General features: G+C 39.9%; 1 protein-coding gene across 1 annotated transcript in view; it reads left to right on the plus strand.

The window, feature by feature from the left end:
• The first annotated feature begins 2,936 nt into the window (after positions 1-2,936).
• Positions 2,937-25,483, plus strand: part of LOC122396982 (neuroligin-1) — a 57,304-nt gene continuing 34,757 nt past the window's right edge. The window contains exons 1-3 of the mRNA XM_043395781.1: positions 2,937-2,964; positions 3,006-3,164; positions 13,075-13,272. Of these exons, the coding sequence (XP_043251716.1) occupies positions 2,937-2,964; positions 3,006-3,164; positions 13,075-13,272 (385 nt within the window). The remainder of the gene's footprint in view (positions 2,965-3,005; positions 3,165-13,074; positions 13,273-25,483) is intronic.

The following is a 25,483-nucleotide window of genomic DNA, read 5'->3' on the forward strand; positions in this document are numbered from 1 at the left end:
TTACAGAAATATTCGAATTTAAATACGAATACTTGAAAAGATAACTTTGATATAAAAGATAAATTAACCGCACTGAAATTCGTGAATTCAAATTCATTTCCTTCGACGTTTCAGCACACGAATTAATTGTCTTGGTTCCAAAGCGTGATGAGGGGGCAGTTAGTAGACTGTAAATTATAACGGAGGTGTAAACACTCGTTAGCCTACTTTTCGCGGATGAACAATAGCTTCATCAGGAAGATAACGACGCACAGTACTTAGAAAAGATAATACACTTGTTGCTATAAAAATCTCATTGCTACGGACTCTAAATTTTGAACAGTGGTTAAAGCCTGTCTATTATCGCAAAATCGTTTCTGTTTCAATGGATTCTAGAACGTTAAAATTGGTGTCGCTGTGCCGGTCAATAATACGATACGCAATTTAGCTGCTTACGTGGGCTTTAACGAGAGTTCGCCAAGTACACCGGCGGATCTTTAATGTTTTCAGAGGTTCGGCCATTAAATCGAAACGACCGAGCTAATGCTCTTGTTTTTACTGCGAACAAAAGGGCCCGTGACACGGCGTACCGTTTAGTTCGCGGAACACTTTCATTCGCCCACGATGGCTTGCAAAATGCATTTCACGTTAGTGAAGGCAAGAAGGAATCTACTTACATATACCTTTCAAATATCTAGCTTTAAAAGCTTCAATTATTTTTATTAATACATTAACCATCGGAGTGGAACAACTGTAGGATTATATCCTTATTTGTATTTGAAAATTGACACATGTTATAGTTACCTGAGAAATAAATCTTAAATGTCCTCAAATTTTTCCAACTCATATATGCAGAGCTATTATAATGCAACAATGGTAGATTCACGATTGAAATACGAATCTATCGTTCCATCTCTGTCCTATTTCAAATATAAATGGTTCCTATTGGTGCAGTAACGATTCTCGAAGACTGCAGCATATAAAATGGGTCACTCTGTATCCCCACCTAACAGTGATTCTAACACGATATAATTTAAAAAATTATGATATATTAACTAGCCAATATCAATATTTCTGCACATAGAATCGACACTAATATTAGTACCACATGTCCTCTGACCATCTTAGAATTTAATAAAAATTGCAGGACTCCGCCTCGACGATGAAATATTAATTTTATCCCGTTGGAAAGTTTAATTTTATATCGTGGTCGGTTTGTGGTAGCGTTTAATGCATATTCCGACATTCCATGGAGCGAATATTCCTGCGGGTACGATCCCCGGAAGAATTTTTTATTGTCACTGCATTTTAAAGATTTCCAATCATACGGAAAGTATTTAACGTCAAACTCAGCGAGCGTAAAACGTAGCTGACCCGTAAAGCCTCGAGGGTTTTTAAATTCATACGTGCATTGTTCACCGAAATATCGTACATCGAGACATAGCCAGTTGCACGGTCAGGAATCGATATCGCGTTCTATCGACGCGGACCGATCATCGAGTACAATTTTCTTCCCCCGTTCGGTCGTATTGAATTCTTCAAATTTCAGAATCGTGCTTTATGAATTATTTTTTTTTTTTGCCGCAAAATGTCACGAATATTCAAAAGACGATTCGTGGTCAATCGTATTCCATTTTTGTCTCTACACTGTTTAACTGTGAAGATTATTGCGACGTTTGCTGTATGATATTATCATGAATTAATTTCATGTACTCAGCCAACAAAATTACAAGAATTTTAAATGATGTGAAAATTATGCTGGCGTCCAAAATAGTTTCGTAACAGACTGAGATTGTAGCAGTGTTGTTTGGTGCTTGGAAATGTTGCGTTTCATTAAGTTCTCGCCGCGAGAATGATTGGAGCAATGAAAGTAAATCCGCGTAGATTGGAAAAACTGAAACAGAAACGATGCTTCCTTCCGTCGTATTTGAAAGGGGTCTTATTGCAAACATTGACGACTGGAAAGCGACATCGCTAAATGCTTCTCAGTCTCGGAACCCGCCGTAAGCACCCTTAATGACCAGTCATGGAAGTGGCGTATAAAGAGGGGCACTCTGCTACAGAGAAATATCAAAGAGGCTTAATGACCAGTAGTGTCACAATGCCGCCTTTCTGCTTTGGATTTCCGACAGAGCCTCGAATAATTAATCGATGCTCATGGGTCGATAAACCAACGTTAAAGAAACGTAAAGAAACGTGGAATCGAAACTGACGATCTAAACCTGACGTCTGCTTTCCATATTCAGAAATGTTTGCTTGACCGTGAGAAACAAAAATATTCAATAATTCAATGGTGTAATTGTCGTCTTATAACTTTCCAAATGACGTTAAAAGTACTCAAAAATTTATAAATATCGAGGTACATCATATTCCATTTCCATGGAAAACGCCGAAAACAATCAGTATGAATAAATACAGCAAGTCAGTTTTCAACCCCTACGTGTTAAAAATTTCGCTGTAACATTTAAATTGAGCTTAAACTTATACTGAATGGCATTTTCATCTGAAATACAATTAAAACGCTTGTGAATCATTTTCATAGAGAAGGATTTCGAGTTCCTCTCGAGCAACAGTGAACGATAAAAAGAAAATTGAAATTCGATAAAAATAATATTGCTTTGATTTTAGTTCCTTTTCGTAGAACATGTAGCCGTAGTTTGATCGCCTAACTCGGGGTTATCTTTTACAAAGCTACGAATACACGGGGCTTAAAATGGACGTGTTGTTGCTAGTATTGAGCACGCGAAGTTGTTTATTCGTTATCTGGTGTGCGCGAACAGAGGAGTTGGGGGGGTGTAACCAGCGACAGTTTATTATCGAATGGACGTATTAATTCGTTCTCGTGCCGGATGCTCGTAGTTGGAGCCTCGAACACGCGAGCCTGCTGATAATCCTTTATGGCGCCGTCAAAAAAAAAACTTTATTGAGCGGCGCCTTTGAAAAATGGCCTTTTAAGGATGCGCGACGTGGAACTATCAAGTGTCAGTGGGTACCGATCGATCACCAGATAATTTTATTGATTACAGCCGGCGCGAGGGACGGGGCTGGTAGGAGATACCCGGTGATCGTGTTCGTGCATGGAGAGAGCTACGAATGGAGCAGTGGCAACCCTTACGACGGCAGCGTCCTAGCGAGCTACGGCAGCGTCGTCGTCGTCACCATAAATTACAGACTCGGCATTTTAGGTGAGTTTATTTCCCCGTTGCTGGTCGATCAGCTGCGTTACCGAGTGTTTTATCGAGCATACAGACCATTCAATTATTATTCTAACCGGTGGACGAATTACAATTTTTTTTATCGCGAATAGTGCATAGAAGTTGACACTGTATAGAGCATATCAAAATCATTTCATCCTGAATTATTTATACATTGAATTAGAAGCAAGACATGCATGCTCCATAATCAAAAATATCATTGCAATTTTTCTTCCAGCTCAGCGAATTGTTCTTTCCCTATTTTGGCACCACAAATTAATTCCTCGAAAAATTAATTCTGCTTGAAATTATTTGTTGTCAGAGTCTATCACCCAATCGTGGCTTTCTATGAAATTAGAATTTAATACAATATTATTTATATTAAATAATCATCATAAATTTTGCGATTGATGTTTAGTTCGATTATAACAGCAAAGAAATAACAAAAAAATGAGAGAATCCGTGTGTGGAAATCTGTTGTGAAAGTTTGGCCGTAGGGCAGTCGCGCCCTGTGCATATAGAAAGCTCCACCAGCCCTCTGTCAAGAAATTTCGCAGACCGCGCCCGACAGTGTCAATTACCACGCTAGGTGGGTGGAAAACCGTCTCAAAGCGAGGTTCAATGAAGAAAATCCTATTTCGTGTCTGAGCCATCTCCTCGCGAGCAACAGACAATGTCTAAGTAGGGGTAGAATTAATTTTGATCCCTTGACGAACGCGAGCGAGTTAAACTTTATCACCCAGTTTCTGGATACCCGGCTACCCAGCTGGGGAACGGCACAGAAGCCGATCGTTAGCGCTGCGAACGCTCCCTTAATTCCTTGCGTAGAGAACTTGGGGCTGGAGGGGGTGCGAACGCAGCTAGAACCTTCCGCCGATGAGACGAGCATAGTCATTAACGTCGCGACTGTGTATCTCGCCGGAGTCAGGTGAAACTAGTTACTCGTTCCTAGTTTGCTGTTCCTCCCCTCTGGCTCGAGAGCGAAAAACAGCCCCGACCGAGGGAGGCTGTAATATTGCTCACGAAATTATTCGACCGCACATTCAACCCTTTACGTTCGGACACGAACACGGAACTTTTATTCCGTGTTTCCGGATTTCTCGTTGGTCGTGTCAAGGTCAAACTCGAAAACGTCTTTGCCTTCTGTGCACCCTTGAGACGTAAGTAGATTCCAATCGAATTCGCGAGGGTAGAATTCCAATTTCCTTCGGAAAGTAAAAGGTTGAAACTCGATAAAGACTGATCAATTGTCGAATAATTAACGATCGAGGAGTCAAAAGCAAAATCGATGTAATTTATCGCGTTCGATCTCCAATGTCATCGATGTTCAGAGAAAAAGGTAGCGTGTTTGGCTGCAACGTCACACGGAAGGGATTGAAAGTTCCGGCAGGGTTGCCAGGCAACCAGGGTAGCCAAATCTAATAGGAAACTCATTACGGCCAGGTCGTCCGTTTCGCCAAACTAAATTCTTGACTTTGCCTCTGCTTCCGTGACAATGGCTGACGCTGTTCTCGTGTCTAGTCAGGCAACGCACGTGACCGGTCGGCCAGTCAGCTGCTTCGAACGATCGTGTGAACGTAGTCAAATTGAAATTTCAGAATTCTCTAGTCCCATTTTGTTACGGAAGAATATCTCGTTAATCATTTCTCGAATTTAGTCCCGAAACTAATTTCTCTAATTTTTATAGCTAACTTTCTTACGATTTTAATTTTGCTGATTCATTAAATTTGTGGGAACATTCTTGCAGCAGAAAATACTAAAAATATATATTCAAGATTGATAATGGCATATCTGTCAAATGTTTAATTAAAGTTACGTGTAGGCGGATGAAACATTGGTACTAATATTAACACACAGATAACATTGTAATTGAAACCATTAATATTTGATCGTAAAGGTAGATTTTAATGTAATTATAATGTACAAATGGTGTTCGCGAAATGAGATATTAAAACACTTGGATATCGAAGGGATGTAAATGCAATTGTTCGATGTCTGATAGCGCTGAGAGCTCCGGACATGTATTTCTGAAAATAAAGGAAACCCTCCCTGAACCGTACGGAAATTAATCGCGATTTTACGCGGAACCAATTGTCGAACGGAGGTTTAACTTCTTGTAATCAGGGAGCTCTGAGAACATCGAGTAAAATGCAGAGGGAAATGCGGGAAATCGAGCGGTTTGGGAACGCGCAGATGAACTACCACCTTCCGTCTTTCAGGTTATTAGGGAAACATTGTTCCCCGGGATTCGATCATCTAGGAAGTGTCTTCCGGGGACTTCTTAATATATTTGAATTTCTTAGTCACGGATATAACATTCAAAATAATTTCGAGTTTTTAAACATATTTTGTTCCCACTGTTCTTTTTAAATGTAATTATTTATTCTGTAGATGATTCGAAACACACGGTGAAGAACAGAATCTGTTGCTCTGATTAATTATTATCCTTTCCGTTTTCCATCTGATGCGATTAAACTTACAGACAATGGAGAAAATTTTACGATAAAAAGAACCAACTCGTAGCGATTTATTTGAGATTTTAGAAACTTATAGATTTGCTTTTTATTCGACGAAATAACGGATATAAAATTCGGATACCTTTTGCTCGTTTTTCAAAATTTGTATCCAGATGGGAACGAACAACTTTTATTCTTTATTTTCGGTTTTTTCATGTAAAATCATCACCTCCGCGGTTGTAATATCGATAAAATATTTTGTCAGATCGTAAAGTAAAATTCCATGACGAAGGCAATCAAAATCAGAAACGTGCGACTTTTAGTACGAGTTACATCGATTATTCGCTGAATTTTGGCTGTGTATTTTCTCGAGTTTCGTTGCGTTCCAGTTACGTAGCGAATAATCGAAGGGAATTGGGCACTTGGCCGGGCCAGATTTCCGTCCTTTAAACGTAATTCTCAGAGAAAACACCGGGCAGCGAGTAAATCCCGAATTTTTAAGCTTGTTCGTCGTTAATTTTACATGGAAATGAAGCGGAATCCAGTTTCACGATGTCACAAATAAATTTCTCGTTTTTTTCCCCCCTCTCCTGTGTATTTTCCTGCCGTCCTTTCGGCCGGCTAAAGTGATGCGGCTGTACGTGTTCAGCGACATGCGGACGATATAACAGGGTTCCGTTTCTTGAATTACATTCCTGCCGTTTTGTACATCAGCGGGATTCTCGTACGCTTAACTCTGAATAATGTCTACGGTCGCGCAAAACCCGGTGGCTCGGTCATTTAAACTTTTGACAGAAATCACGAATACTGCGTAACGCGTTGTTTCGCCGTGTTCGCTTTTCTAAATTAATTACCGAACAAAATATACTTTGAAATTTCCGAGGCGCGCCGGCGAGAATTTAGCCCGTAAAATTTTGAACGCCACCGAAAAAATAGAAAAATTTACCACCAAAAACGCTCGTACAATTCCTGAGTGTTTTACGTTCTTTTTTTAGGTAACTGATTTACGGACAGTGATAACAAACTCGCTTAAAAAATTCTATGAAATTTTTACACGAATCTTGATGTAAAACTGCGTAACGTCATGTGCATAGAATCGTATAAAAATTATGTTATGGACGTGTCGTCATATTTTTAAGTTCCCTTTGTTATAATTCGGATTTTGTTTCTCACAAGAATAAAATATTTGACAAATATGTTGGCTCGAGGTGTATAAGATTCCTTCGAAACTATTTTTAAATTTCAAATCTAGTTATCGAGCGCGATAGATCGTAAATTATTACCGCCGCGGCGTGTATCGTGTAACGATAAAATTACATTCGAAAACGAATTCCTTCGCACCCTCCAAAAACGGAAGACCAATCGGAACCGCCAGTTATCCTTTGACCGATAAATTGGTTCACAGAGGTGGCAGAAAGTCACGGGGAACGGGCACCGAAAAAAAAAAAGAAAAAAAAAGAAGAAACAGGATCAATGAACGGGTGGGGTTGGACCGTGCGAAAAATATCGAAATTTGATTCCATCGTTACTCCACTCAAACGGAAGGGGCTCGGTTTCGGGAAGCACGTACTTCCCGCGGTCGCAATTTTCGCTGTTCATTTTTCTCGTTTTTACTTCGGCCGGGCAAAAGTGACGCGGTGCTTTGTGCCGAACGAAGAGTGTCGAGGCCGCCGGGAAGGGGTGGGGGCGGGGAATGGCGATATCCAGTCGCCACTGTGCACGCCCATGTACCGGAAAATTTAAATCAACGAGTAACGTTCAGCAGTTCCATTGTAACGAGAAGAATAGGGGACACGGAAGCGCAGCACGACAGATACTCCGGAGGTTGAATATCAAATGGGATATGACCGTTGGTGGTTTATTTCCATTCCAGTTTCGCGCGTGTTACCCCCCTCCACAACGACGTCTAACCTCATCCACTCGCGATCCACGAGCTGCTCCTTCAGCTTCTTCTTTCCCTCGTTGTACACTTTCGCGATCATTTTCGTATATCTGTTGATTAAAAATTGCCACAGAAATCGTAAAATACAAATTTTGGTAAGGACAAGGTTGAACGTTTACTCGAAATTGCGTACTAATCGGTCAATTAAGACTTAAGATATCATTTGGAGAAGTGTAATTTCGAAAAATCGCATTTAATATGTTCGAGATCGTATATATTGATTCTGTTCGTGCCCTCAAAGAGCACGAGTTTAAAACTTGGCGAGGGAAAGGATAAAAAGCGATGGAGTGGCCGTTTGATGACCTTGGCCGACCACTATTTTCCGCTCGAGCTGTTCGATTCGCGATAAAAAAGCTAACAGTATCTATTGAGCATTCTATGTCACCGCATACCCCATCGTTATTTTAGTATTTTTTTTCCCTTTTTTTTTTTGGACGATGCATTTGCGTGACGCGATTGCGTGCGTTCAGAGTGTTTGGACCCGTTTGCCACGATAGCGGCCGGAAAAAAAATTGCAAACGCGATGTTATCGTCAATGTTTTATGCGTGCGAGCAACTGGAGCGAAAGTCGACGTCGGAAGTGTAATTAGGAGTTCTCCAGATCGTCTCGATCGCGAGTAGATCAATCCAGTCGGTCGTAACTCGTCCCGTAACATTCGAGATCAAGAATAAAAATGGCTGTGCAAAGAATTCGAGGTTAAAAACGTTTCTCGATGTTTGTATAATACCACAGAGTTCGTGAAAGCGATTTATTTATATTAAATTATACAGGAAGTTCGGCCATCCTTCCTAGAGGCCAAAATAACACAAAAATCAAGAATACCAATTTGTTGATGGAGGCTTCATTAAAAAGTTATTAACGTTTAAAGTTCCCCCAGTACTGAATATTTTTCTCGAAAATGCGCATGGTTTCAGGGGTATGTCTATTCACAAGAAATGATTGCAATTGACCCCTGCAACCGAAAATAATTTTTCCAGAATGATTTGAAACTCTTCAATTTTCAGGGAAACATATCAATGTATGGTCAGACATTATATTTTTAGTAACGAATTTTTTTCTCGAAACTGGGTAGGATTTCGGGGGTATGTGTATTCACCAAAAACGATTGTAATCGACCCCTGCACCCGAAAATAATTTTTCCAGAACGATTTGAAATTTTTTTTTTCGCGGAAAAATTTAAGCACCTAACCGAATTTTTTTCTCGAAAATGGTTAGGATTTCGGGGGTATGTCTATTCACAAAAAATGATTGTAATCGACCCCCACAACTAAGAATAATTTTTTCAGATCGATTTGAAATTTTTTAATTTAATGTTTTAATAACTTTTTAACGAAGCCTCAATCGAAAAATTGATTCATTGAACATTCGATTTTTTAAACTTTTGCTTTTATATTAACATCGTTAAAAACTATCCTGAGACAATTGTTCTCTGTTAACGGAGCAGTTGAAGTCGGAGAATTTTCGTCTTTAATAAACCAGACGAGTTTATTGGTAAATAATCTTGGAAATTCCGCGGTGTTGGAAATATGGCGAGATGAGCGTGACGTTGGGGCTGCTGGAACGAAACGGTTGACGGGCAGAGCGTGCTGTTGGAGGGCAACGGGTTAATCTTTCTTAGTTTGCATTACTTAACGGATACCGTGCGTCGACTCGTCGCGCGAAATCGAAGGGAACAAAATTTCCGAACGAAAAGCCAGGAATACGTCCGGTAATATGTCTATAAGGACCATCAATCACGCGTAATTCCGAAGCGAACGGGAACCCTAGAAAATTGCTGGGCAATATATTATCTCGGAAAATTGAGAATCGCGTATGCATATTCAGCATGCATTGTTTAGAGCGTAAGCGTTGCTTTAAACCTCGTTTTCATCGATCATCGTGGAGTGCGCCGAAATTGAGCATGACGTGTTCAATGTACAGGAGACTGACAAACGACGGACAATTTATTAATAACATTCTCCCACTGGAAAATAAACGATCCGTTTCACGCTTTTTAAAGCCGCGTTAATTACACGAACCATTACCCCCCACCACAATATATTTGCTAGAGACGCTTTCTGGCATTTCTAGAGAAGGTTTACTTAGGTTTACGTCGTGAATTATAGCGCATTGCTTTGAAAACGCATACGCCTAACGTTCGACATTGACGAACTGTTTTATTCCTTTTACAATCCCTTCGTTTTGCACCAGTTTAACTGTTGCAGAAAGCAACCGAGTCGCTCTCGCGATCAGAGGGAAGAAACCCTTTTTAATATATACAACATTTGTACACGCGTGGACCTTTTAAATTTCGAATTAAACGCTTAAAGACTTGTGTTACGATCCCGAGTCGTAACACCGAAGAGATTTGCGTTGGAATCCTGTAGCAGTTTCTCTATATCCTAGCTCAGGGTTTCCCAAAGTACGCGTACCAGTACCGTGTACCGTGATAAATCAAGCGAGCTAACAAACTTCTAAAGCGGAGTGGTAAGCGGTCGAAGAAGTTTGGGAACCCCTGTTCTACATCGTAAATCGTACATTACACGTACAGAGTTATTCCTGTAACTGGGCCAGCCTATAGTTTCGAACGAACTTACAAAGAAGTCGTGGGAAGAAAATTTACTTGTTTAATCGTATCGTTGTCGTGTAAATGTTAACTTTACGTTTTTCCGATAATTACGTACACCACTTTGTATTTTACTGTTAATTGTGAATATATTCCGTAGCGAAAAATGTTTCCCAAAAAGAGTTAAATAAACGTTAACATAGGCTCCGAGCCTTCAAAGTACTCTTGACAAATTAGGAAAATTGCACGCTCCTCTTTCGTTAAAAATCACAGTAATGAAAAACAGGCTGAGCTAATTCGACAAAGGGGAGTTCATTTTTCGAAAAGTTCGAAATCGAGCCGCGAGCGGAACAAAAGAATTCATTTCGTGCCGGCCGGGCAGCCGACTAATTGGCATAATTAATTTATCGACGATGCTACGAGCAAAAAAACCGTTGGACGTATCGCGTTCCATTCTCTCGAGGCTTCTTTCAGCGGCCATTTCAACGAAATTAAATGTAAATTTCTATATTGTTCGCAACAATCTCTCGGTACGACATCGTTGCTTGTGCAGACACTTTCGAATTCTTCTTTGGTTTCACACACGCCTCGAACTCGCATTAATCCTTTGACGTACGATTTAATGTCGAATAATTCGTCGTCGAATTGTTCGTACAAGAAATGACCACGAAAAAGAATAAATTTGTTTTATGAGTGGCTCGTAAATGGTAAAAGTGTATTGATTTTAATATACAGGGTGTTCTAACCACCAAAAATAATTTTTCCAGAACGATTAGAAATTTTTTAATTTTGTCGAAAAATTTCACACATTCTCGAATTTTTTTCTCGAAAGTGGATAGGATTTCGAGGATATGTCCAATGACCAAAAATGATTGTAATTGACCCTTGCAACTAAAAATATTTTTTTTAGAACGATTTGAAATTTTTTAATTTCGCCGAAAAATTTCCTCCCACTGAATTTTTTTCTCGAAAGTGGGTAGGATTTCGGGGGTGTGTCTGTTCACCAAAAATGATTGTAATTGCCCCCCACAACCGAACATAATTTTTTCCGTGAAGGATAAAATATTTTAATAGCTTTTCAACAAATTGATATTCTTGATTTTCGTCTTAACTTGGTCTCTAGAATCTGGCATTAAAATTTCCCCCAATGGTGGTCGAACACCCTGTATAAGACTTGATGACGAGTGAGTAAGCTTCAAGTGTTGTTATATTTTGAAAATATATTAGCCATAAAAAAATTCGTGTTTAAAGTGAGGCATATTAAGTTAGTTTGAATACAATTAGGTATCGAATAAATGGAAGGGAGATATTAGGCGTAAAAAGTGGTACATTTTAAAAATTTTCTGACCGGAATCGGGCAATTTATTCGCCAACGTCGTGAAAGTTTCCGATCTTTCTCGCGTCTTCTGCGTCTAAGAGGATTACGTCTGTTATGTACACTTGCTCTCGCGTGTTACATAGCCTTAACAAGGCAGGCGTTACTACTCTACGAAAATGGGTCAACGTCGTTCAGTTATCTGTTCACCGGAACCGTGGCCAAATCGATAATTTACGAAGTTCCTCGACACTCGTCGAAAAATGCGCGCCCTCGAATAACCGGGTGGCTGGCTGAAAAGAATTTCCAAGCGTCAAGTCGGTCCGTTTATCGTCGCGCAAACGAGCAATTGCCAAAGGCTGTAAGAGTTCAAGGGTCCGTACCCGGCGTCTCGATTGTATTCCACGCCGTTCTGACAATTTTTGACGTTGGACGTGTTCAAAGTAGTTCTTTGTTTGTTTTCCAGTTATCCGGCTTTGCCAGTTAAAGTTTACTTAAAGGCACTTGACTAAGTTTACGCCCAGGGCGACAGGAAACAATACTACTTGCGAAACAGTGATTCGCGCCGCCATAGTTTGCAGTTGTTTCTCGCCTCCTGAATTGGATCCTTTACTTTTTAAATAATCCCTTTCTTAGAATAGAAGCTTTACAAATACTAGAGATAATTTACACTATTGAGAAAATTTATATTAAAGATGTTATTTATATTACAAAATATAAAGCCCAAAAATGTAATTGTTCCGAGTTTATAATAAATTCAGATTTCTCGGAAGTGTATTTAATAATTTGTATCTTAATAAATAACGTTTTCGAACGCACGATACGTGTGGTACACCCTAATGTTTGCAAAACAATACCCGGAACTGGACAGAAGGGAGAAAATTTTGGTAAATTCTGGAAAGCGTCGGGCGCAATTAAACGACAATGAATCTGGTGGCAGTGCATTCGCCGATCAAATAATCGGACGATTTATTCACCGCTAGCCCGACGTGTTCTATTTTGCATATCGTTCCACCGCGCGAGATATCGTTATCAATCGATGCAGCCCATTGAAATGGTATTTATGGCAGCTGGAACCACTGAAACCGGAAAGCTACTCGGTTAAAAGTGCCTTTTGTATACGGCGTGCTGTCTCCATTTTCTTTGCAAAGAAAATTGCATCCAACACTATACAGCCGAACGAAGCTTCTTCAAATGAATATAGTACGCCTATTCACGTTTGACTTCACTTCTCTTTCATATTTAGAGAGCTGAGAAAACAATAAGGACAATTCTCTTTTTATATAATTTCCTTTCAAGAATCCTTTTGATTTTTTTCAACATTCAATTTGTATACAAAAGATAAGATCTTAGATACTTAGAGTAGAGTACCACTTTAAAAAAAAGGATTGTTTCGAAACGCGTTAGCCTGTATACGCGTGTTTCCGATCCAATTGGAAATAACGAGGCGATCGTCCGAAGAAGGCCGTAAAGAATAATTTACAGCCGTGGCGCGTAATCCGTATCGCAACGTGGCCCGATCCGCCGATTCGAATTAATCCCGATTTCGACGGTCTCGGTAATTTTGGCGCGGTTACACGGAGGCCGGCGATAGCGCCGCAGACGGCCGCAGCGACCATAAGCGAGCTTGTTTTAATTACAGGCTTTCTAAACGCCAACACGGATTCGCACTTACGATCGCCGGCGAATTACGGGCTGATGGACCAGATCGCGGCGCTGCACTGGGTGCAGGAAAACATCGGTTACTTCGGCGGCGATCCTGGGAACGTGACGTTGATCGGCCACGGGACTGGCGCCGCCTGCGTCAACTTCCTGATGACCAGCCACGCGGTACCGGACGGTGAGTGATCCACATTTCTCGTCAAAAAATCGCAATCACACATAAATACAATGTGTGGCCAGAAACGCTCCTCCAAAATTTCATGCGTATTTTCGGTGAAAAAAAATTTTCTCAAATTGTTCTGAAAAAAATATTTTCAGTCGCGAGGGTCCATTACAAGCATTTTTGGTCCTTAGATATACCCTCGAATTCCTACGCAGTTTCGAGAAAAAAATTCAATAAGGGGATACACTTTTCGACAAAATTAAAGCATTTCAAATCGTTATAAAAAAATTATTTTTAGTTGCAGGGATCAATTACAATAACTTTTCGTCATTACACATACCCTCGAAATCCTACGCACTTTTGAGAAAAAAATTCGATAAGGGGATAAACTTTTCGACAAAATTAAAGCATTTCAAATCGTTCTAAAAAAATTATTTTCAGTTGCAGAGGACCATTACAAGCATTTTTGGTCATTAGACATATCCTCGAAATCCTACGCGGTTTCGAGAAAAAAATTACTTACCGAAAATATCATGCCTGACCATACCGTTGATATGTTTCACTGAAATTTCATGCGTATCTTTGAAACATCATAACTTTTGATCGGATTGGACGATTTTACAGTTTCAAGAGGCAAACAACGCGTATTTTAATGGAGAATATGTAGATACTCTAAAAATATTCAAAAGTTGTTTCTTTACCCCATAAAGTTAGAAAAACCCCATAAAGGGTGGTTCAATTTTCGGACGACCATAACTCCTACAATAGTGAATATATTTAAATGAAACTTTTTTCTTAAGTAGAGCTCATGGATACCTACAAAAAAGTACTATAGAATTTTTCTGTATAGTGTCAAACAAACTTATTAAAAATCAAAGACGAATTTTTAAGAAAAATCGACAGAGAGTGGTGCCTAAATTTTTCGGCGAAAAACAATTTTTTCAAATCGTTCTCAAAAAATTATTTTCAGTTGCAGGGGTCCATTACAAGCATTTTTGGTCATTAGACATACCCTCGAAATCCTATGTATTTTTGAGAAAAAAATTCTTTACTCATTCACTTTTATAACTATGTCAGAAATTTATTCAAAAATTAGTAGTTATTTTTCTTGTGTATATTTTTACATAACAAAGGAAGTATAAATCATGCAAGTGTCCATCCACTGTTTTCGAAAACAGTTTTCAGTTATACTGAAGAAACATTTCGATTTAAAGAATTGCATTCCAAGAAATAATTCCACTCTAAAGATCTGCCAACCCTTACTATCTCACGACCAGAATCCTTGTACGACTTTCAAGTCAGCCCTTCGAGCCAGAAAATCTGGTCGCTGGAATTTGAAGATTCCACCCTCCGTATGTTAAAATTCGACAAGAACGTAAAGTTTACGAGTAAAATAGAAATTGCCCTCTCAACTTCCGAATCATCCCCTGTTAGATGGATTTCCATGAAAGAAGAAATACGAACAGACACGCGAAGGGTTGTTCCCGCGATTTAAATCAAAGCGAGTCGTTTCGGTACCGAAGGCGCCCATCGAAGCGAATATAAATGAAAATCTCGAGATAGACAGGAGAGGGAAGAGGGTGGTCAAAATCTTCCTGGGAACCTTCCTGGCCAGTGGAGGTGCCTGGTCTCTTTAATCGAGCTACAGGTAATTCAACCCCCTTGGAGCTTGTCGGAGACAGGACTGTGGGATATTTTATTTCTGTCGTCCGCTAGCCCTTAGAATAATTAACGTCGTGTCACGGCAACCCTTTTAACAGCCGCGTCTAGAAATAGCTGGCGGAATATTCAAGATTAAAGCGTTCAATGTAAACGAAGGGTGAATGGAACCGGTGGATGGATTAGGATGTCGTACGATCTCACAAAAAATACCGTCAGCAGACGTTTCAAACGCTTCCCTTACTTTCGACGATAAAGGGATTCAATGGCAAAATACGTGAAAGCATTCCCTTTAAATATTTTACACGCTGTCGAAGTTATTTGAAACCTCTTTAAACTTGCATCGTTTAATTTTCTTCGAGGCAATCGCGTTTTATCCTATCGAAAACACTTTTATGTTTACTTCTTCGAATATTACGTCGTCCCATAAGTTCATACCATTCGTAATATTCGTGATTTGGTAACAGAAGTAAATAAAATTCGAATTGCGTTATTTATCGCGTTTTAAGTCGCAATTAAATTCTCGAGAAATCCCCACCAGTGATTTTATTTTATCCAGGAGGAAAGTATTCAAATTATTCCTCCCGAACTCTTCACCCCATTCCTCAAAGTCTATAATTTCCCGTGAACTCTAATCGCGGCGTGCATAAATTTCTTTCGAGCTCGGGGCAGGCGTAACGCCGAGCGATATTATTAACCAAACTCCGTTGAAAATCATTTCTCAGCTCGGTTCCGTCGCTCGCGTGTGCGGAAAGTCTGGAGGTTGTTTCAGCGTATGGGAAGACAGATCGATCCTCGTAAGCACGGGAAAAGCAACAAAGTAATCTGCCCGAGGGTTCGGGCTTATCGTTAACCCGACCGAACAATAATTCACTATAGCTGGAAACTGTCAATGGGGATTAGACCAGCTGATTCCACGGTAATTTATCGTTTCTAGACAACCACACCCCTCCCTTGTTGCACGCGATTTCGTAGCAAAGACGGGATTATGTTAAATATCGCGATCGAATCTGAATTAATTGTAACTCATTCTATCCTGCTTCGTTGAAATCTAGTAGTAACTTCGATGTTCCAAGAAGTGACGCTGGAATGCTCAGCTGCTGTCAATATCAGAGTCAGTTAATATTTCGGACACTGGAATACTTAAATAGCCCAAGTTTGTGATATCTGAGGTCCTCAAATAGCCCGATAATACAAAATAGTATATCATTATTCCAAACCGTAATACTGGGATGTCACAACATTCAAATTCCTCGATATCTTGAACATCTAAATATCTAAATGTTCCCAATATCCTGGGATCCAGATACGCTCAACTCAGGAACTCAAAGCAGTGGCATATCTGTATGTCGGAACGAGGAAGTGCCAGCAGAATATGGATGCTGTAATGAGAACGATTGAAACACTAAGTTTGCCACCTAATTGGAGGTAGGGTTAGCATCCCTCGTCGGCATAAAGGAACACCTTGTCAAACGTATTCGCGAACTTAATGTCACTTGGTGTAACGATCCAAGCCAAGTCGAGGTAAGTTTCACTTTCGCGTACATCTTGGTAGGCGCGTAGTCGATAGCAGCTCTAAACTGAAAGTATCGTATTTTAATACTTGACTTCTTCTAATTTATATATCGATACGAAGCCAATGTGACCAAAATAAGGTGTTACAGATACTTATTTACCTTTCCAATTAAACGGAGGATTGAGTTTCCTAGTTTTCTTAAAACAAAAACAGTGGCTTGAAGTTAAAATTAGGGATCGCAGAGCATCGTATTTCAGGGTTCATTGGGTTCCAAGTTGAGAACGATGTATTTCCAAGCTCGACATTCGACTCCCCGTATTTCTGAATCATGAAACGTGTCAGAAATCCGATCGATGCGCGAAAGATCCAACGGCGGTTCAACGACGGCCTTATTCCTGCACGAAAACCGGGTTTCCCTCGCTCTTGATTCCAGCCCCGTCCTGTCGCGGTTTCCATTCCGCCAGCGTTATCTGGCAACGTGTCTGACTCCACAGAAAGGGGACGACACCTCGGCGGACGAGCAGCGGCGAGTTTAATCGTCTCCAGCGTGTCGCACGTTCCAGAAAAGTCGCGTGCTCGTCGCCAGGCCCGAGACTACGTCGAGTGGCATTACGAGCGGAAGGCTCGTCTAATGAGACCGCGGCCGGCAAATGCCACGCAACGCCGCCATTTGTGTCGCGAAACGCGCCGTATAATTTACGCTGATGGCAACAGCGTCGCTGGCAGCCGATGAATGACGGCAATTTTGTCCGAGGGGATCGTTTTAATGGAAAAAGCGAGCCGCGTCGCAGCGCCGTTCGCGTTCGCTTTCCCATGATTTCCCAGCTGAAGTTTCCGATTTAAAATTTCCAACGCCTGTCCTATTTAATTATTCATCTTTTTTTGGGTGGGAGATGGGTGTCGTTCTTTCTTTCGTCCAACGTTATGCAAATTTTAGGGGGCTGTTCAATAATTACCACGAAGCATCATTTTGTTCCTTTTTCGTATTCTCTGTGAAATATTCCGCGATACGTTACTTGGTAAATTGATCTCTTGTGCTGTCGAATGGGGAGTCGGAACGCTTTTTAATATCTGCCATTTATCTATTTTCTTTTATTTGTAACGCAACTATTGATTCTGTTTCTTCTTCCTGCATGTAAATTTGTATCCAAAAATATTGAATATTTTGTTTTAAAAAATGTTTTGAAAGAAAAAGCAAGCGCAGAAAGGTTTTTAAATTACAGGGGTATGTGTCCATATAAGCCAGAAACATGAAAAAGTTTCAATTAATTTTAAAATGAATGAAGCACCGAAAATACTCGCCTTGAGGAGCTTATAAATTATGCGTTGTACGAGAGATTATTGTACACAAAGGTTTCAAAGAGACCATTAAGCGTCGTATGAATTTTTTTCGAGGCTAATCGAGATTAATACTTTGTTATCCCGAAGGGGTGCATGTCGTTTAAAAAATTGAAGTTGACCATATTTATAGTAATTTACGGTTAAAATGGTAATTGAAAATGTACATCAGCACCGTTACAAATCACCTATATTCGACTTTTTTATTCGTTGCAATCTCGTATCGCGTAGGGTTATGAATCTTATTTTTTAATTTCTTAGTTTTAGAGACTGTACGCGTGCACGGCACGGTTAAAGACTTGGAGCTTATCAAGGCTCGTTTTTTATATCATTTTTCATGATTTATGCGCGTCTAGTACAAGTATTGATTTAATCTTAATGGGGCCGGCTGTTCTAAAAGCACGGAACCTCGGCGAATGGCTTGAAAAAGTATCCTAACACATTTGCAATGCCACAATTTCAAGCCAGCGGATGTCGTTTAAGACCATCGGGATGCTATAAATAAAACTACATGGAACGTACGAGATAAATGATTCGAGAAGTATTCGAAAATAATGAAGCTCTTGCTGAATTTTCTGCGCTCAAAACATCTTCCTATCCATAACACTTTGGCGACGTGGAAATCTATTCCATCGTCTATTCTCAACTTTTCTGTTTCCCTCAAAGTCTCGTGCTCGTATAAAAAATAAAAATTATTTTTTTTTATGTTTATCAATGCCGGTTCTATAATTTTACTATTCTTGACGCGGATCTGAGTATAAGTTCAACTTTCTAGTTTAGTTCAGTTTTACGTCGATATGGAACTCGTTTTTTTGCGAACAACAGCAATCTGGTAACGAAAATATGTCGTTACTAAGAAGAGTAATATTGATGATTTAAGAAATGCAGGAAAAAACCGACTTCGAGAAAGAAGTATCATCGATCATAATATCTGTCTCTTGGCAAAGAACAATTTGTCTTCCTGTTACATTACTCCTCGAAATGACGGAGTTATCGAGAGGGATTTCACGTTCTGCGCTATCAAAATATCGATCTTTTCGTTTCTGAGGCAAAAATAAGACGAAAATCAAGAATATCAATTTCTCGATCGGGGCTTCGTTAAAAGGTTATTAAAAAATTAAATTAAAAAATTTCAAATCGTTCTGAAAAAATTATTTTCGGTTGCTGGGATCAATTGCAATCATTTTTGGTGAATACACATACCCCCGAAATCCTACCCAGTTTCGATAAAAAAATTCGTTACTAAAGATATAATATCTGACCGTACATTGATATGTTTCCCTGAAAATTGAAGTGTTTCAAATCATTCTGGAAAAATTATTTTCGGTTGCAAGGGTCAATTGCAATAATTTTTGGTGAATACATATACCTTCGAAATCCTTCACACTTTCGAGAAAAAAATTCAGGAAAACGGACAAATTTCTTGACAAAATTAAAAAATTTCAAATCATTCTGGAAAAATTATTTTCGGTTGCAGAGGTCAATTACAATCATTTTTTGTGAATAGACATACCCCTGAAACCCCGCGCATTTTCTAGAAAAAAATTCAGTACGAGCGAAACTTCAAACGTTAATAACTTTTTAACGAAGCCTCCATCAACAAATTGGTATTCCTGATTTTCGTTTTATTTTGGCCTCCAAAATCTCCCATTAAAATTTTTCCCAGGGTTGGCCGTACACCCCTGTATATGTGCTCGTTAAAAAAAAAAATAAAGTTCGAATAAAATTGAGCATACATCCTGTGCAATTTTTGGGATATAATCGATATTATATTTGGGTGAGATTCCATGGGATATTGATCGTTAACGATAAACGATTAATCTCGTCGATCGTGGCCGGTCTTCGCGGAAACGTCCCAATAAATCCGCCTCTGTTAATTTTGCCCCGACCGGCTGTGCCACGGAATTTATCAAGAACTCCCCGCCGGAACTTACATTCGCGAAAGTATCCGAGGCATTCGGTCGCAATTACTAAAATGCCTCCGCGAGACGTTAACCGTTGCCACGATCGTTCGAAATCACATCCCACTCCAAGAGCAAACCCGCCCAGGCCGCCGTAGGATCCAGCAGGATCTCTGATCCGTCGAATTTAATCTACGCGGAACAGCGGATCCGACCGGATAATGCCCGTGGTTAGGAACTCTCTATCACGTGGCAAACCAAACAGAATCAGTATCAGCTGCGGATCTGCCAAAGCGTGCCATCCCTGACCGTTCTGTCTCCCTTACGCTCGCTTTAGACTAACGGTAAACACACGCGTCTAGAATCGCGTAACGCCTGTTTGTCCGAAGAGTATTACTCGGCCAATTCGATTCGGTTTTGTACATCGAAGGTCAATTGTTTCAAATTTTCCGTCTAACGCGGGAACAGAATTACCTGCAAGGTTAGCTGCGCCATTGTGGGTAGCTTAATTCTCGTTGCCCCTCGATTATTATACCGTGTGCGAGGGAAAATCATATTTGGTACGTAACAGAAGCGCTAATATCAATTTTTCAAAGTTCCAATTTTTAAAATGTTCTTGGAGAAATCGATCTTTGAGGTAAACTGACGTTTCTTAATATTGATTGATTTATCAAATCAAGCTAACATAATGAAAAATTCAATGTCCATTTTTAAAAATTAATCAGAGTTACCCCAAACTGTTCGTCGTTGACATCATGCGTGTAGGAATAAGTTACGTTATGTTTACGAGGAACGAAGTGTTGCGTTAACTGTAATTGTTACGATCCACGTTACATCTGTTTAAAGACGATCGAGATGGCGTTCGTTAAGTACGATTCGCAAGGTACCCCCGACAGATTTGCGTTGCCGTTCGCAATAAGGCCGGGTGTCGCGGCAACTTTCCGATCGAGTTGAAAATTTGTTGCCGACTTCCTCTCGGAACTCGGTGGTCGAGAACGAGAACGGTTTGCCGGGAGTTCGGTCGCACGATTTCTCGAAAATTCGATCGACCGAATTGCTGTTCTTCCAATAAAATTGAGGGAAATCAGCGGAAAGTTTGCGATTTCGTCCCTGGAACCTGCAAGACTCGTATCTCGTTTCGGGTCGACTGGGTCCTGGCGACCAGCCCCAACGTCTAAACAGTTCCAAATCGCGTTCGAGTGACCCGAAAGAAAATGCTCGAATCACTCGAACGCAAATCAGCTACTCTCCAGCGCGTGGTCCTACGATATTATTATTTTTATCGCGTGACGAAACTCAAAGAAGGTTGAGAAACAGTAGATTTGTAGTAGATTAAACTGTCGAGAGGATAACTTTACTTGTTACACTGTAATAGACTCTGTTTCTGAATTTCTCTGTAAAAATCAATTTTTTGAGTACACTGGTGTGGATGATTTCATCTTCTTGCCTCCTCCATTTCTCGACAAGCCCAAAAGCGGTGGTGGAATAATAAGTTCCTCAAATCTAGTCATGGTTATTCTATCAGCGAGATGTCAAAGCGATACGAAATCGGAACAAACGCACGAATACTTGCAGCGAAATTTAGACCACGCGTAGTTTAGAATGCTTCTGAGCCTTTCTCCTCGAGGTGCTCGACGTTCCCCCTGAGAGACGAGGCGACATGAGCGCTGAAAGAATCCCTGAGACGCCTGTCACGGCGCAGAAAGACGCGCGATAACGAGGACAAAACGATTTCTTTCTTGGTCGAGGGGTGGGTTCGAGGAGAGAGAGAGCACTCGCGGCTGCGGCCAACGAGCGTATTCAATAAAACATGAGGGCCGCGGAATCGATGTTATCGGCCCAGTTTCGCTTCCCTCGATTAACCTTTCGCGGAGGGAATTGTTCGAGACGTGTGGGTTCCGTATCGGTTGACGTTGCTAAGGCCAGTTACTTCGACTCGGTACGCGAGACGGATACGATGAGCCAGCGAATCGGGAAATGCTCTGCACTTGACAATTTCGGAGTACCTGCGATAAAGCGACAGCACACGTGAAATAATTGTATTCGATTAAACTTCAATTACCTCGATAACCATTGAGTATCTCCCTCGTAATGATGTATTGAAATATAGAAAGTTTCAGTAAATTTCCTGTGAGGCAGATAACAATCATGTCTGACCAATATTTGGCTAGTACTACTTGATGTAGACTTTCCTTTAAAATTCTGTTCATAATGCTAATACTCTGAGTAGTATTGTGGACGGGAGAATATGATAGCAAGAAGTATCAAGTGCAATTTTAATATTCCTAGTTGATATGGCATGTCTGATTAATACTTGATATGGATTTTTCTTAAAAATTGTATTCATAATACTAGAACTCTGTGTAGTAGTTTAGCCTTCAATATATCATAGTAAGGAGTATAAAGTTGCAATTGTAATGTATGCAGTTAATATTCCATGTCTGATTAATATCTGACTGGTACTACTTTTCTCCAAAATTCTGTTCATAATACTAAAACTCTGAGTAGTATTGTGAATTGGAAAATATCATAGTAAGAAGTATCAAGTGCAATTCTAATATATGCAGTTATCATTACATGTCTGACTAATATCCTGCTGATACTACTTAATATGAACTTCCTCTAAAAATTCTACTCCTAGTATTGAAGCTCTGAGTAATATTTTAGACTCGAAAATATCATAGTGAGAAATAACAAGTACAATTGTAATATATGCAACCGATAGCTGATGTCTGACTAATATCTGGCTCGTACTACTTAATATCGACTTTCCCCAAAAATTTTATTCCTAATACCGAAACTCTGAGTAATATTTTGAACTGGAGAATGCCACAGTAAGAAGTAAAGTACAATATATGCACTTATCATTACATGTCTGACTAATATCCTGCTGATACTACTTAATTTGGCCTCCTTTAAAAATTCTGAGCAATATTTTGAGCTTCAACGAATCGATACTAAAGAACGTCTTGTTCTCGTTGCAAAAAAGTTAAGTCACGCGATAAAATTGTCAGATATCCTCGAGTTAATCGTCGGTGGCTACAGAGACAGCATCGGGAAGGGCGACCTTTCGCTGGGGGACGATTGAATAGCCAAAAACCGAAACAAAGTTGCTCGTTTATAGGGTCGGGGCACGCGAAGACGGGGGAGACCGAGCTGGCGGGGTGAAACAGAGAATGGGACAAGGTAGAAAACAGCGTCGAGTTAACGACGCGGACAGGAGAAAGGCGATTGTTAGAAAAAGTTCAGGACTCTATCGGCAGACGCCTGCGGGCACTTTTAAACAGGAAAAGGTGAGAGGACGGAAGATGTGGAGGAAATGACGGATCGATATTGCTCTATAACGTTCGGCTGGCCATTACCGTACTGCGGAATGACGTATAGCTGCAAGCGCAGCACCAGACGCGTAACCGTGTACTACGTATATACACGCACAGCCTGTCCGCGTACTCTAAAACGCATCCGCGACTTGCACCGCCGTCAATTGTCACTGCACGGACTCTTTGAAGCTGTTGATGGATCACTGAACCCGATAACTGGACGCGATGCTCGCGATGATTTGTTCAAGGAGCTATTTTTCTAGTCCAGCAGCTTGGACAACTGCTCTTTTCTGTTTCTTTCTTATAATTTGGTGCTCCTTAGAGATTTTATTGAAATTTGTAAAACGAAGCTATGAAAGTTTTATACGTGCCAGGTAAAATCAAAAATATTATTGTCCATTCTGTTAGAATTGAATATAGTATTTAAAATTGAAAATATCGGGACCAAAGTCTCAGGCAAGTAAACACTCACGTCTGACCAATGTCTGACTAATACTACTTGATATAGACTTTTCGATTAAATTCCATTTATAATGCTAAAATTCTGAGTAGTATTTTTTTAGATAATTACAAACTTTGCCTTTTAGGGAATATTTAAGGAATATTTCATTTTAGACGCGGATAACGTAGTCTATTTTTGGAATTGCATAACGTAAAATATATTTAAGAGAGTACGTTAAAACTTCATTCTGGGCTAGCGTACTGTCTTAAATTAAGAGATACTTACGAAAATGAGACATAAAAGAGTTGACACCTTCGACGAAATATGGAATATTTCGGTAGAAGTTCTATACTTAGCGTAGTTCTTTTTTTATTATAGAAATCGCGAAGTTTTCGTTCTTATTTTTAATAAATATACTGCAAACATCGAGTTGATTTAAACACGAACGATACGGGCATGCATGGTTGATGCGTCTGCATGAAATTTTAAGTAAATCGATCAATTTGTTCCTGAGATATTACGTCACGATCTTGAGAAATGTTGTTTCGAGGAAAACGGCTTTAAAGTTTGGCGTACAGTATTGGAGTATGTAGGGTGTTCGCTTCGAAGTCTTATAACTTTGCCAATTTTTCAAATTTCACCGTAATACAATCCAGTTATGTTTATAAATCTTCAAACTTTGCGAAACTGCAAAAGAGATCCCGATTGATCGACGCGAGTCGATGAAAGCCGCGATAAAATAAAACATTTTACAAAGTTTAACGCAATATTAATTATTTCTTCTCTGTTTGATTTTCATACATTATTTCTTTCTAATACTAATCATTCTATTTGGATTACGGTTGAAGATGGCTCGAAAAATTTTACAAATATTAAATGGCTTATTACGACTACATTCTGTGTCATTGAATTTGGTAATACGTTTATCTTCCACCGGTGTTGTACATTTGTACGTGTCAATAAATAACGATCATAAATAGAATTCTGACGCTCATTTGTTCCGCGAATATAACCTGATAATCAGGAAAACAGAATGGATCACGGTGACCCAGAAAATATTGCACATTTTGCTCACTTTGCTTCCTGGTTATTTCAACTATAGAATTAATATTCAGTCGCTGCACGTTTCGAAACATAACATAATAACAGAATGACGGTCTATTTATTAACGGTAATATCAATTGATACAAAATTTTTAATAAAATTACCCATTTCAAAATTATTTTCAGACCCTAGCCATTTGTCGTGCTCGACGTGAAAATATATAAGTTGTTATTTAGTTTATACCGATCTGTTCCGCCACCAAACCAATTTAGAATTTTATTAGAAACCAATTTTTCCGTGTTCCGTAAAATCCGTATTTTATTCCCCGCGACGATCCAAATGAGCGATTCTCGGCGATCGTAGCAGTGTTTCGTCGTCGTTATTGCTCCGTAAATTAAAGTTCCGAAGCCGGTAATATTTTCTGGGGCACTCTAATATGAGGAGCATAACCGTCGCGGAGCGGTTTCCTTGCCAGCTTTTGCGGGCGATTCTTTCTCGCGAATCACGGTCGGGGAATGGGAATGGTAACGCGAGACGAACGCTTAACGGGGCATGGGACCGCGGATATTCACGCTGGAGATTGTATTTATAAGCGCAGACAAAGAGGAAAAACTTGTTCGAGGGGCCGGTTAATTTAAATATCGACCGCATAAATATTCGACGCGAGTGGCCGCGAGAACGAAGAGCTGCAAAGCCGCTTGCAACTTATGAATATTACCAACGAACGTAAGCTTCCATCGCGTCTCTCTCTCTCTTCACACTTTTATCTATTCGTGTTCTTCCCGGAACACATGACAGAAAAGCGTCGACGACCACTCGAAGATCAAACACACGAATGCTGACAACTCTCACAATCCATAAGTCAACGAATTTCAGACACAAATGTCCACAAAAAAATTCGAGGGGAAAATTATTAAAGCAAACCAGGAAAATATATGAACAAGCTTTCCCAAATTTATTAATTTATGCTTTAGTTAATAGTCAATTTTGTTGTGGAAATTTGCGT

This window comes from Colletes gigas, unplaced genomic scaffold (genome assembly GCF_013123115.1).
Source record: "Colletes gigas isolate AHSC1104 unplaced genomic scaffold, ASM1312311v1 Colletes_gigas_Sc00008, whole genome shotgun sequence".
NCBI classification, from domain to species: domain Eukaryota; kingdom Metazoa; phylum Arthropoda; class Insecta; order Hymenoptera; family Colletidae; genus Colletes; species Colletes gigas.